Source organism: Acanthochromis polyacanthus, chromosome 3, assembly GCF_021347895.1.
Source record: "Acanthochromis polyacanthus isolate Apoly-LR-REF ecotype Palm Island chromosome 3, KAUST_Apoly_ChrSc, whole genome shotgun sequence".
Taxonomy (NCBI): Eukaryota; Metazoa; Chordata; class Actinopteri; family Pomacentridae; genus Acanthochromis; species Acanthochromis polyacanthus.
Window position 1 is genome coordinate 17,256,272 of NC_067115.1, and position 14,516 is coordinate 17,270,787.

General features: G+C 41.4%; 2 protein-coding genes across 2 annotated transcripts in view; both read right to left on the reverse strand.

Annotated features, from left to right (window-relative positions):
• The window catches only part of LOC110972513 (bifunctional UDP-N-acetylglucosamine 2-epimerase/N-acetylmannosamine kinase-like), an 84,779-nt gene that overhangs the window by 17,842 nt on the left and 52,421 nt on the right, over positions 1-14,516 (reverse strand). The window lies entirely within an intron of this gene.
• On the reverse strand, positions 169-13,154 carry LOC127533263 (sodium/potassium/calcium exchanger 2-like). The gene is made up of 4 exons (XM_051945874.1): positions 9,418-13,154; positions 6,965-7,328; positions 336-434; positions 169-176 (listed from the first exon to the last, which is right to left on the reverse strand). Exons 1-4 carry the CDS (start codon positions 10,072-10,074, stop codon positions 169-171), a joined length of 1,128 nt encoding a protein of 375 aa, XP_051801834.1. The 5' UTR covers positions 10,075-13,154.

The following is a 14,516-nucleotide window of genomic DNA, read 5'->3' on the forward strand; positions in this document are numbered from 1 at the left end:
TCTGTATTTTATTATAATAGAATTGTTAGATATATCTTGTCACAGAGCACAAGTATAGTTCAATACATGTGAATCATGTAAACCAGATGTACTGTGTCTACAAACAGTCCTGGCAGTAGGATACACTGACTTGACCTTGAGGAAAAGCTACTAAATCACCCATTCCTCTTATGGCCCTGTCACAGAGAAACACCTATAAATTAAAGTTGGAATTTTTTTTTTTTTTCACAGAAGTGTATCCATGCAGCAGCGGTGAAAGTTGTAGCGTTCTGCCTCAGATACAGCCCCCACAATGGCTGCTGCTATTTTCTAACTGTGCTGCATTGCAGGGTTACTTTCCCCCTCTACAATCAGAGCTGGGGTTGCATAAGAACTGACGGCATCATAGTGGTTTGGAGACACCCTGGGAGGCAGCTGGGTGGAGGAGGCATGGGCTGGATTAGAAAAACAGAAAAGTTAGGAAAGCATGATTAAAAAAAAGAAAGAAAGAAAGAGCAGACCAGATCGAAGAGCACTGACGGATCGATATTTAAGTGTGTGTGGGGGGGTTGAGTGTGGATGCGAGTAAATAGCAGGGTGGGGAGGGGCTGGGATTGAGTCACAGTGAAGGAGAGTGTATTTGTGTGACGCAGTAGGACGTGCACAGAGACAGAAATGCGTTTCATTTATGTCCCCCTCTGCTCCCTCCTCCTCCCACTCAGCCCTGAGATTAAAAAAACTCTGCTGTACAGTCTGTTACTGTGTTTGTGGGTCATTGTATGTGTCCATGCATAAATCTTAGGGGGATACTCTCAGTCTGGGCAGTGCATTGACTTTTAAACACAGTGGTCTGCTTTTAACAGCAACGTTGCACTGCAGAACAGATTCCTGCAACGTTCAGTTACTGTAAGCCACACATCCTGACATCTATTACACAGATATGAGCTCCGTTTACAAACACACAAATCCGTGCTATCATACAGCTCTCATTTGTTTTAAGATGCCTTTTACTCCATAACATAAATATATGCATCTGAATATTAGTAAAGGTCTGAACTTATTTATTTCTTACGTACCTCCACGATGGTTAAACTAATGCATAGCTATTATACGCTATCATAGCAACATTTATGTGTACACATATGACTAAATACATCAAACTGAAGGCACAATAAGAACGTCCTACCCTGCAAGTGTTTAATTGCAAAATTATCCCTCTGAAAGTGCTCAGTGAAACATTATGATGTCATCTACATGAATTAAGGTGTAATATTCAAGGAATACGTTTCAAAGCAGCTGTGGAGGGACAGCAGAGTTGTTTCAATGCATGAAAACTAAATAAAAATCATCCACAAAGGTTGCATGTACTGAATGAGCTGTGCAACATTCAGTACATGGTTGTAGTCTTTTTTTAACCAGCCCAGATGGAATGCAGAGCTTATCACAAAAGTTGTGTGAGATAACACCCCAGACAGAGTGGATTTCCTCGACTGAAACCGAACAACTACACAACAACAGCAACCAAACACACAGCAGACAAACAAATCCTATCCAGATGCACACATTATCAGCTGTTGGATCACCTCTCTTCTCTTATTCACTCAGATGAACATCAGCAGGAGGACTCTCATTGTTGTGGCTGACATTCAGCAATGCTACAGTCGCAGATGATGTGAGGAAATAGTGGGGCTAGATCACAAATATGATCAACAACACTGGTGGATTCCCACATTTGATTTTTAAATGGATCGACTTATAAACTCAGAAGAAACTTCAACTCAGTCACACAATCAGACACTTTGGAGGTGGATGGCAGTTCAACATGGCAGAGCAGGGCTGACAGCTTTCTTTAAAATTTAATGATGCCTTTGGGCCAAATTTGTTTAAATTACACAAGAATGTGAGTCGCTGACAGATTTGGAGCACGTCTGTGTTTTGGGTGGGAGTAACATCAGTCTTTCTGCTTCGGTGAGAAAATGGTATTGCACAATACAAATTGGTATTATTTTTGCTGTTGACATGTTTCAGATGGAATATTTTTCTGTGACTATAAATGCAAGAAAAACACACAGTATGCCAAATGTTAGGAAGGTATTTTCCACTGAATAGATTCATTTAAATGATCTGCAGCAGAAAAAATATTGTCACCCAAAGTTAACAAGTTAAAAAATCTCACTCATAGTTCAGCCGGTACAATATAAAAGTCTTTCCAGAGTCCTGATTCTATTCATGTATTGTTTAACTTGGTAGTTTCTGCTTCATTAATGCAGGAAAAGGCAATCAAATGACTGCAAAGTATTGCTTCCAAATTAAAGTTAAAGCTTTCTGCGCCAAAGCTCCAAGACACACACTGTTTTTGATTCATGTATCACATCCCAAAGATGTGAAACTGAGCAAAAACAAGTGTTTTGAAACAGATTCTAAAAGCCTTTGTCAGTGCTTTTCTCACACATACCGGCTTTGCCATTATAAAACATTTATTTCCAACCAAATCCTCATTCAGAGTATGTTTCTTAATTGCAGAGATTAGCCAAGAGAGTTGTGAAACATGTTTTAACATAGCTGACACACCTACAACAACTTCAATGAAATTAAATAATTATGTGTGATTTACAGCTCAGTCGAGGGAATTCCCTCTGTGAAAATGACATAACTGCTTCCAGCAAACATGCAGAAATCTGCTGCAATCAGATGCACTTCTCCATATTGTTCACAGGGGGGCAGCAGCGTAGGCAGAGTGCTTCTATCTTTGCCATCATCATGACTGCAATGCAAGCCAAGGTTTCTTTCAAGGGCACACATCATATCTGCAAAGTCACATGTAAAACAGGGAGAGGCTGTGAGGGCGTTTTCAGCTGGAGCAAACAGGGAATTCACAGGGTGGAGAAAATGCCAGAGTTGAGTCTAGATAATTATTGAACATCACATCATATTACTTCATGTCCTGTTGTAGGTGAAAATGTTGAGGGGTGAGATTTTTACAGAAGAGTAAATATGAAATAAAAACACAGAAATTGCAGCTGAGTGTGCATGCAACTGCTGCTTCCCTTTTTCCAGAATTCTTATTTCACTCAGGACATTCTCTCTGTGCTGTTTGTAAATAAATCTTTCTGCTGTTATGAATAATGATGCACAGCTTTTTTAAGAGAAGAAATGATGTGCAAAATGAAAGGGCAAGAGAGCCATGATAACTCTCCCTTAGCCTCACCTTTTATAGTTAGCAAATACCCACGACCCTGCTGAGTGTATGTAATGTATAAACACATCTCCACTGCAATGGAAAGTTCACCATCAACACTTTTTACGTGTGTGTGTGTGTCTTCAGAAGAAGAAAGGGAACATAATCAATAAACACACATTCATAGACCTCAACAACTTATCATAACTGATGGAGTCATGAATTCTGCTCTCTATGTAAAAATCCTCCTGGAGAACATCCACCCATCAGTTCATGATCTAAAGCTCAAGCACAAATGATTTATACAGCATGACTCTGACCCAAAGCACACAAGCAAGTCCACCTCTGACTGGCTCAGAAAGAACTCAATTAAGGCTTGGAGTGGTCAAGTCAAAGTCCAGACTTCAATCCAACTGTGATGCTGTGTCAAGACCTTAAAAAGGCAGTTCATGATCAAAAACCATCTAACATGGCCAAATTAAAACTATTCTGCAGAATAGAGCGGTCCAGAATTCCTCCATGGTGATGCAAAAGACTGATCACAAGCTATCACAAACATTTAACTGCAGTTGTTGCTGCCAAGGGTGACCCAACCAGTTACCCACAAGAGGGCAATTACTTTTCACAGAGGTGATAGAGGATTTTAATGATTTAAAAAAACAACAACAACTATAATTCAAAAACAGCACTTTGTGTTTCGTGCGTTATCTCTGTTTAATATTTAAAAATTATAATTGTCAGTTTGATGATCTGGAACATTTAAGTGTGAGAAATGCACAAAAATAGAAGATTTCTGTAGGTGATAGTAGCATGTCACTGTGTAATGTGAATTGGCACTACATGAATAGAATAGATCTGAATTTGTATAGGTCGTGTGTGTTAAAGGTGTTGTAGTGCCTTTTCTGTTTTCTGGGATTAATGCAGGAACAACAGATGTCAACTAAGTTAGACTTCTGACATTGTCAAACAATGGAACAGTAAAGCAACAAATGATGAGTGACAAGTTACTCTTTCTATGAATACTGCAAAAGCTCCCAGCATCCCTCCCTACATTTCTATAATCCATTTGTAGCGATGTCGTCCAGGAATCTCTTTCAACCTCATTCTCACTCCTCATCTCTCCCTTTAATGCATCCATATGCCAACACTTTAAAGTTGCTGCAGGACTGAGAATCCCCAGGTTGTAGTCTTTTTTTAACTAGCCCAGATGGAATGCAGAGCTTATCACAGAAGTTGTGTGAGATAACACCCCAGAGAGAGTGGATTTCCTTGACTGAAACCGAACAACTACACAACAACAGCAACCAAACACACAGCAGATAAACAAATCCTATCCAGATGCACACATTATCAGCTGTTTCTGCTCAGAGTCACATTATCTGCTCTCTGTGGTCAATACGCTGTTCCTGCTGCATAATGAAGGACAGACTCACTGAAAGTCCAGGAAACCACTGATGTTCTTGTAGTATTGTCTTTGTCTAAGGCGAATTTTATCATCTTTCTTCTCTTATTCACTCAGATGAAGATCAGCAGGAGGACTCTCATTGTTGTGGCTGACATTCAGCAATGCTACAGTCACAGATGATGTGAGGAAATCGTGGGACTGGACCACACACATGATCAACAACACTGGTGGATTCCCACATTTGAATCAACCAGTGGATCGACTTATGAACTCAGAAGAAACTTCAACTCCGTCACACAATCAGACACTTTGGAGGTGGATGGCAGTTCAACATGGCAGAGCAGGGCTGACAGCTTTCTTTATCAGATTGAATCAGTTTACATTAGAGATTAAAATTTAATGATGCCTTTGGGCCAAATTTATTTAAATTGCACAAGAATGTGAGTCGCTGACAGACTTGGAGCACGTCTGTGTTTTGGGTGGGAGTAACATCAGTCTTTCTGCTGCGGTGAGAAAATGGTATTGCACAAAACAAATTGGTATTATTTTTGCTGTTGACATGTTTCAGATGGAATATTTTTCTGTGAATGTAAATGCAAGAAAAACACACAGTATGCCAAATGTTAGGAAGGTAAGGTCATAGAAACTTCTGCATCCTAACAGTTTAAATACATCTTAAAGAGTACAATTTGATTTGGTTGTCCTGAAATACAATTAATGTTTCTAAAATCAATAAAGCAAAGTCAGCTCATGTGCAACACTACACTCTATACCTGTAGAGCTGATGATGGTTGATGCTTTTAAAGTCTATGGGCAACATCAGCCTACACTAATTTCAATATTTATTATCTGAGCACTGCATAAGATTACAAAGTCGTAGAAAAAAAGGTCGGACTCTAACTGATTGTGAAGTGATTGTTATTGTAAGTATCTTGTGATTAAGGAAGCATGACTCACACTGTGGAAGAGGCCTTTAGAGAGAAAAAAAAACCCATTCATCTCTCTGTTGGTTGGATTTCTATTTTGTGACCAGAAGCACACATATTTTATAAGATCTGTGTATGTTAGACTGAATGACAACATATGTTCTGATATTATCTTCTGTGAGAAACGGAAGAAATGAGACCCAGAGTTTCAGCTCCGTCAACAGAGACAGCAACTGCACATTGCATTGTAGTGAAGCTGAGCAATAATGAGGATTGCTGACATTTCTTGACTACAGGTACTAGTCCTTCTCTGTCCTTTGCTTCAGTTTTGACTGATGTTTCTCTCCAAGTTCCTATGAATCATAAACAGCATTTTGGATAAAGATTTTATGATTATCATCAGATTTCACCCTGGACAATTCATGGTCAAACAGTTAACTAATCATCAGAAAAATGTCTTGGCATAAGAACCTTTGCGGAAATATTCAGAAAAACACAAAGCAATTTAAAAGGAATTCTAGGAAAGGAATTTTGAAACAGAAACTTCTGTAGATATTGCAAATTTGCATTGTCCATTTTCATGCTAGTCCAGCTAAAGTGCAGTTTCTATGAGATGTGCTTCTATGTATTGCTAATATGTAATGATTTTTAAAGGGATGTCATGTGTTTGGACCACACACTGGGCTGATATGACTCTCTGGCAAAAGTGCAATAAGTTCAACAGTTTTCTGTGATGAGTGTGACCATAAACAAAGGCATAACTTTAACTTATACTGTATTCATCTTAGTATATGAAAAAACATGAAAAATTAATCAGTATCTTATTATGAAAAACAGAATTTGTGTATTTAAATGCATTGCAACAGAAGCCATTCTTTAATTTTCGTCCTTATTCTAACAATACAATGTTACATGTTTCCTATTCTGGACTTGCTGGACTTGCTGGATGCTGGTCTGAACTCATTTGCTAAAAGTAGCGACTGAGGATGAAGCCGGTTCATAGACTCAGTCAGTACGAAGACCTGCAGTCTGGTTCAGTGTGTGGTGCTGTCCAAACTGCACAGATGGCAGGTTGAGGTAAATCTTTTACATCCTTTTAAAGTGAAATTCATGAGTGCTCGATCACCTGACAGAATGCAGTCTGTTCAGCACTACTTTAAAATTGCCTCTGCTTCTAGTAAAACACCTGCTCAGATTCCCAGAACAGGAGTGTTGCTATTCTGGGGATTAGTAGCTGTGGCTGGCTTTCACTGTGTTCTCATTCAATGTGAAAAACAAATGGTTTATCTCACATAAGTCAGCAGCCTCGTTTTCTTCTGAGAAACGTTGTGAACCCACATTTGAAACTGCTGTGCTGAACCACCAATCAGAAATTTAACAGAAATTTGAACTGAGAGATGCATTGAAGAAATTCGACTTTGGCATTGAACTTCATGAATGTCACATAGAAGGTGTAGCACAAAAGCAGACTGATACTTTCCGTCAACGTGATTTGATTATCCAGAAAGAAATAGATGAGCATGAGCAAGTCAATGATATAGAACGACACGTCTCTGAACAGAGGCCACCAGGTGAGGTTCAGCACCTCTTTGGAGAACAGGGCGCACATCCCTATCACAAACAGGATGTTGAAGACAGCAGAGCCCACAATGGTACCAATTCCCACGTTACTGTGGGAGACAAAGACTCCTATGACAGAGGTGAAGAGCTCTGGGGCTGAGCCTCCTGCTGCCATGAAGGTGGCTCCTGCTACATCATCAGAGATCTCCAGCTTCTCTGCGATGACAGTGAGCGCGGGGACAAAGAATTCATCACACACTATGGCTAAGGCTATGAACATGTGTAACCCCTTACTTCGGCACGCTCACAGCGGACAGGAGGAATGACACAACGACTTCCTTTGGTTCATGGCGTTTAATCACCCTGGCAAAAGACATGAATAAGATTCATGTGCTATGTGGTAGTGGACAGACAACACAGCTCCGCTCCACCATGGAGACCGTCAGCAGCAAAAGGGCCTCGTGATCGTATATTGGGTTTTTCTCTCATACAATTTCAGTTACAAACAGTAACAACAATAAAAGTTACAATAACAGCATGCCAGCGTTACACTTAATGCAACACGTGACCAGCCCTGAACCAGCATTTTTAGTTTTAAATAACACATATAATCTTAACTAAAACACTTGCCATACTTAGCATTTAAAATCAAATACATACCTGGCAAAAGACACGAATAAGATTCATGTGCTATGTGGAAGTGGACAGACAACACAGCTCCGCTCCTAAACAAAGATTAAACACAGTGAACGTGTGGAAACGATCGGCATAACTTTGGGTGACCATATTCTGTTTCTCTGAAAAGAGGACACACTTCCAGCTCACGCACGAAAAATTTTCAGTCCCCCCCCCCCCCCCATTTTTAGGGGTTTTCCGTGGGTCAGGGGGCTTTCTGTGCTTCACACTCAGTTAAACAGATATTCTGAATTCCCCAGAAAAGAACACTTTACCTGGATATACAGAAAAATAGCCCAAAACACTCACAAATAGTTGTTTTATAAATAATATATTTATTAAATTAAAGCAATTCTCCTAAACAATACAATCAGTCACATACAAATATGGCATGCTCTAGTCTTTAATAGTTATTGACTCAAGTTGTGTAGGAACACATGTATTCAGATGTTTAACAAAATAAGAAATAATCATCTCTCTTAAGTCTGACACTTACACCTTAGTTAGGAAAAGTGAGGTAGAGTACCATTCTTCAAAATAACCTCCCAATTATCAATTATGTAAAAAATAGAAATAATGCCTAAAAATATTAAACAAAAAGAAAAAAAGAGAGGTAGCCTATTCTTCAATGTTCAGTTAGCCCATTCTTCAAAATAATGTGTCTAATGGCAAATGAAAAAAATATAGAAATAAGGCCTCAAGTCAACAGTCCTTTTTTCCTTCTTTTTCCTTTTCTTATTAGCTTCAGAGACATAAGTCCCAGCTTTGCAGACTGTACATTCTGCCTCCCATTTGACACGACCCGGACGAAAACAGGGGTACTTTTTTCGCATTTCATCAGTGAAATGACATTTGCGTTTCGGCATTTTCTTTCGGTTCGAGTGCTCTCTCGCAGTGTGCCTACCTGCCTGTCAGCCTGCGAGGAAGCGAATCTCCAGCGCCGTGGCGCGCGCCGGCGCTTCAGAGACGCGGCGCTGGCGCTCCGCAGCGTGTGCAGTGGAAATTGTCTGATAGAAGAGAATGGGTTCTAAGTGCTGCGCAGTACAATTCAAGAGCGCGGCGCTACGCGGCGCGGCGGTTTCGCGTTATGTGGAATTTAGGGGATCAAAAACCCGGACATTTGAAGAAGTTTATAAACGCCGGCCGGACAGCCCGGACAGCCTCTCAAAAGAGGACATGTCCGGGCAAAAGAGGACGTATGGTCACCCTAGCATAACTCGTTAGCAGCGCCTCCAATACGACACAGCGGCTAACAACACATGGCAAATAGTTAGCACATTTCGGTGATTTCATTCGGTCAATACGACCGCAGACGCAACAGGAAGACACTTAAACATAGTCACAAATGTGACAAAACTACTTGTGTCCCTCCCTTTATACTTATATTACAGCGAAATCATTGTTATTACACTCAAAATGCTTTGAGACAAGGAGCTGTGTTCTGTACATACCACCATGGAGACCGTCAGCAGCAAAAGGGACGAGCTGACGCTCTCCGGTCATTACACCTGCACTTAGTCATCACAAGAGGGTGCTAAAGTACAACTAAAAGGAGCCTTACACAGAAAAATAGGGAAAAACATGAAATAATTTCCTCAGGAAACTGAACCAATGAAACAATAACAACAATATTAACTAAATTGCTATAAAGATGAATTTTGACGAACTTCAACAATATTAACTCTGTTACACATGTACAACATGCCAAACATATGAAACGCCACAAAGCCCTGGCGTCTCTCATCCACGCTGAAGTAGTCCGTTGGATAGTCCCCATGATTCATTTCTAGCACAGAAGATGATTCCATGGCCTGTGGTGTGTCCTCTTGTGCTGCTGAGAGGTTGCGGTGCTGCAGGAGAGTTCTTTGGGGTAACGCTGCCCCTGCTGAGCCCTTATCAGCCGATTCCAGCTCGTTGGCCACTGTTGTGACCAGTGACAAGGCACTCCATGAACAGACTGTGCAGACAGCGGCCAGGCTGATGACAAAACCTAGAATTCGACCGGGCCGCAGCTTTCTCTTGACGCACTGGTAGTGGTGCCTGGTGCTGCTGCTGTGAGGGCCCAGAAGAGGAGCAGAGCTGGAGAATGCTATCATGTTTTGACTTCTTCTGGGTAGCAGGAAATCCACGGCGTTTGGCATAGAGTGGAAGTGTCTGGAATCCCCCTCAAAGCTGGGTTGGTGGTACTGGTGGCTACAAGGGTGGGGGTTTGACAGGCCGCAGCGGTTCACCGATTTGTTTGCATGCTGCTGCCAGGTCTGTAGGCAGTTGTTGAGCTTGATGATTATTTGAAAAATTTTATTTGCAGCCAAGTACAGTAACTCTATTCTCATGTACAAGTGCAAATGCATGTTATTTAAATAGAAAAAAAAATCCAAATGTAAGATTTATTCAATTATTTTGTTATTGTGTATGTGCAATTACAGTATTTCACAATTTTGAAAAAAGCATAATTAATAGACCCTTTATTTGTTTACAAACATTGTGACGTTTTTTGTGGGCGGGGCTTATGCTGGAGGCAAAAGCGGAGCGAGAAGTTAAGCGGGACTGTATATAGTTTGCGCTGCAAACTCGAGCATTTTTAACCCGTTAATCTGCAGTGTCCCGCCGGCGGTACACTTACTAATTTGCATAGGAATTTAAAGAATGTCCGAAGGCTGCAAACGCGATTATATAAACACTATACGCCGATGGAAAGCTTAGATTCTCATGAATCCGCCGGTATAAACCACTTTCAGATGTGATTACCACAGCGGGTAATATAAACCCAATTTTCCGACAAACAACGAATATCCATCCATCCTTTCTCTGTACACGGCTTTAAAGTACACAGCGCGACTCACATTTGCGGGTTCATTATTACACACAGATGAAAATATTCCACAAAAAACGGCCATAATCCGACCTTGGACATCCAGACGACACAAAGCCAGTCAACTATTTTGTCCAAAACATGTCTTGAAGTCGGTATATAATCCACGAATCGGCCATTTTCAAGGAAATGCACCTCGCGATGCGCGTCCAATATTCCCTGTATTTCTCGTCATATTTTTATTTACAAATAGAATATTAGCGATTTTTTGTACTGAAAATGGCTGGAATTGACTGCAGCTGATCGTCTCTGTCCAGTCTTTTCGCCTCAGTGCATTTAACCACAACTGTCTTCGTTCCCTCTGAGCAGAGTGTTCGGTGGAATCCTATAAAACTTTAATTTGCGTTCGCCAATGTCATTCCTCCTATTCTGGCATCCAAAAACACAGCAGGACGACATTTTAGAAAAGTTGATAGAGCCTAGTCCCTCAGTCTTTCGCCTTTCGGTCACGGCCGCGGGCTTCCTCTTTTGCCTCCAGCTAAAGCTGTGACGTCATTCGTGACGTGGGTCATTAAAGGGTCTATAACAATTCTAGTTAAAGTGCTGGGGCTGTCTTGACATTGTTCTGAGAAGCAGCAGCAAAAAGGTCTCCTTTAACTGAAGCCTGGACATTAGTGAAAGCTCATTAGGAAGCTATTTAATCCCTGAGAAGATATACTGAGGCTGAATCCCAAACCGCCCCCTACACACTATCCCTACACACTACCCCTCCGTTTGCGCGTTCCCGCGGAGGGTCCTCCATATTAAGGGCCGTCCCAAACCGCGTAGTGCGGAGGGAGAGTGGACTGTTCAGCCCTTAAATAGCGAGTCTGCATCGATGCTCACTCTGGACAACTTTTTCAGGAAGTGCAACGTCGAAATGGAGGAGGAAACGAACATATTGATGTGAGTTCCACATGCGTCCATTATTTCTCCCATGCCTTTTTCACACTGACAGAACATCACAAAAAGAGTGGTGAAAAAAGATAAATCAAAAGAAACAAATCTTCTTCTCTGCTGACGTTTCATTTAATTGTGCACCCCCTGACACCTTAAAATTTGAACACAACTGACAGAATTCATTTATTCATTTGTTGGATTTGAAATGCCAGACAATAGGATTGGAAAAAATGTGAGTGAAAACAAGTGGGATGCTTTCGTCTTCTGGAAGCAGCAGCGATCCTTGTTAGTTGCAACCTGTGCCACAGCGGTACAGTCATAGCCTAGCCGCGCTAGACAACCCACGGCAACGAATTTAATTCTCTGCCAGGGAGGGTCTAGTTACCCTCCATAAGGCTCGAGGCTGGATTCCCCTAAAACTGGCCAGACCAATCACCATGAAGTGTAGAGTCACAAGGCGGGCGTAACGAAGTGACGACAGAGGCGTGACGATTCTGATAGAAACAACCGGCGCACAATAAACAGTTATCTTTCGACTCGGCTTTGGCCACAGCCCTTAAAGATTTGAAGCTAAAATTCAACTTGAAAGATAAACAAAGGACGGCACTTAAGTGTTTCATTGAGAAGAAAGACGTATTTGGACTTATGCCGACGGGATATGGCAAATCCTTAATATACCAGTTGGCTCCGCGGCTCCGCGGCTCCGCTGGTTGGGAAGCTAATGGGACTTAGCCACAATCCGCCGGTGCTCTCGGAACTACATCAGCCTATTCGTTGCATTGATTGGTTGTATACCTACCCAATTGCTGCAGAGGGATTTGATAGACAACCTTTTAGCCCGCCTCCCTCCCTGTCGAGCTTCCCTAGACCCTTGTGCCGTCAGAAACATGGGTGTAGCATGGCTAGGCTAGTACAGCCATGCACAGTAGGCGTCTTTGTGTTACCATGGCGATGACGTCTTCCGTTTTCCAGTGAGGCGACAGGGCGCCCCATTCCTGACGATCGTATTTATACCCTCCCCCTTCAATAATAGGTGCCCTCCACAGCTGCGAGTGTGACTTCTTTTGGAGTGACACTCGGTAGTGTAGGGGGAGTGTGTAGGGGGCGGTTTGGGATTCAGCCTTACTCTCACCGGCTACTTCATCAGGTACACCTGTTCAACTGCTTGCTAAAGCAAATATCTAATCAGCCAGTCACGTGGCAGAAACTCACTGCAGACAGATTGGAGTTCAGCACGCATCTGAAGAGGGAAGAAAGGTGATTTGAATCATTTTGATCATGACATGGTTTTTGATGCCATATGGGATGTTTTATAGATTCTGGAAACTGCTGATTCTATTGAGAATGTAATGCACAACTAGCGGTAGAGTTTACAGAGAAAGCATCCCGTCAGCTGTGGTTCTAAAAAAAGCATGTTTGAAGGGAGAATTCATGGACGAATGGCTGGATTGTTTTGGACTGATATAAGAGCAACAGTTACTCAAACAACCACTCTTTTTAAGCAAGGTTAGCAGAATAGAATCTCTAAATGTGCAGGATGTCGGCTGCAACTGCTGTCCACTAAAAACAGGAAATTGAACATATTTGGACGATGGAAAACATTGTCAAAACGTTGCCTTAGAATCAGCTGAGCATCATTTTAATGCTGCTCTCTACTTGAGTATTGTTGCTAACCATGTCAGTCCCTTTACAGTGTTTCCCCTCCTATATAAACGACGAGGCGGCCCGCCTCGCTGGAATAGGCTATCGCCTCATTAAAATTTTGCCGACACTGCCGGCTCACTGGTCCGCACCAAAAAAAAAAAAAAGAAAAGTAATGCTAAATATTAGAAAGCATTGACACATAAGTCCGGCATATTGCTGAAATCAACAGAACAGCCTTTTCTCGCCGTGGGTGAAGACAGCAGGCACATCCCTGTTGGTCGGTAACACTCAGTTCTCGTATGACATCCCGCGAGTTCGTGTATCAAATGTCGATCGTTCCGATTGGCGAACAACGAGCATGGCGGACAAGAAGCGGCAGTGCTCCATCATTTCGTTTTTCGGGGCTAAAAGCAGGTGTGTATCACAGACATATGTCAAATTAAGTATCAAAACTATCGCATGTCATCAAAATAAAGTGAGCAATGCAGTGTAGGCATCGATCTCGCTTCCTTTACTGAGTTTGCTTACTGTTTTGTTGTCCGCAGCGATACGAATTGACAGTGACTGCAAAAATGGCTCCACATTTAGGCACGACAAAACCCGTTCTCACGAACGAGACAAATGATTTCAACGGAATATAAAGTTCCTAGTTTCTTTTGATAAAATGATTTATAGAGTGCCCGAAATTATATCATTCAATGGCAAAACAAATTCTGTCTTCAAATTCTAGTTCTGTGTTCAAAAAGGTAACAGTTTTGAAAACAGAACTAAGACCTTCAGAAAACCAGTTGTTAACCCAGAGTTGAAGTTTTCTTTCACATTTTTAAGTAAAATGAAGGTCATGACATAACCTTTTTATTCTAAATAAAAATGAAGTGGGAATTTGGTACCTAACATGTAGTTGTTTTTACAAAAAAAAAGTAAAAGTCACCACTCGATTCCAGATTCAAGTCCTTTGTCATCTTTTTCAAATTTGTAATAAGAACTGATGTGGCATTTTGGAATGGCTTGTGGAAATCTGACCAGAATATAATAGACTGGACTAGTTGACATGTTTTGATCGTAAGGACAAGTGGGTTTATATTTGTCATATTTTCTCCCTATCACTAATTTTTAGAAAAGAAACATGAAAATTTTATTTAATTTAGTTTTTGGAAATGTCTACAAATACAACAAAATGTGCTCCAAATTGTGCCAGAATGCCCCATTTTGCATCTTGATTTTCAAAATTTTTACGGGGGGGCATGCCCCCGGACCCCCCTAGTTACTTCGTACCTCCGGCGCAACCCACCACCTCACAGCCATTTCAACCCAGGGGAAACACTGACTTATGCACATCTTCTAATGACTATTTTTAGCAGGATGACACATTGACTTGCAAAGATCAGATCATCTCTG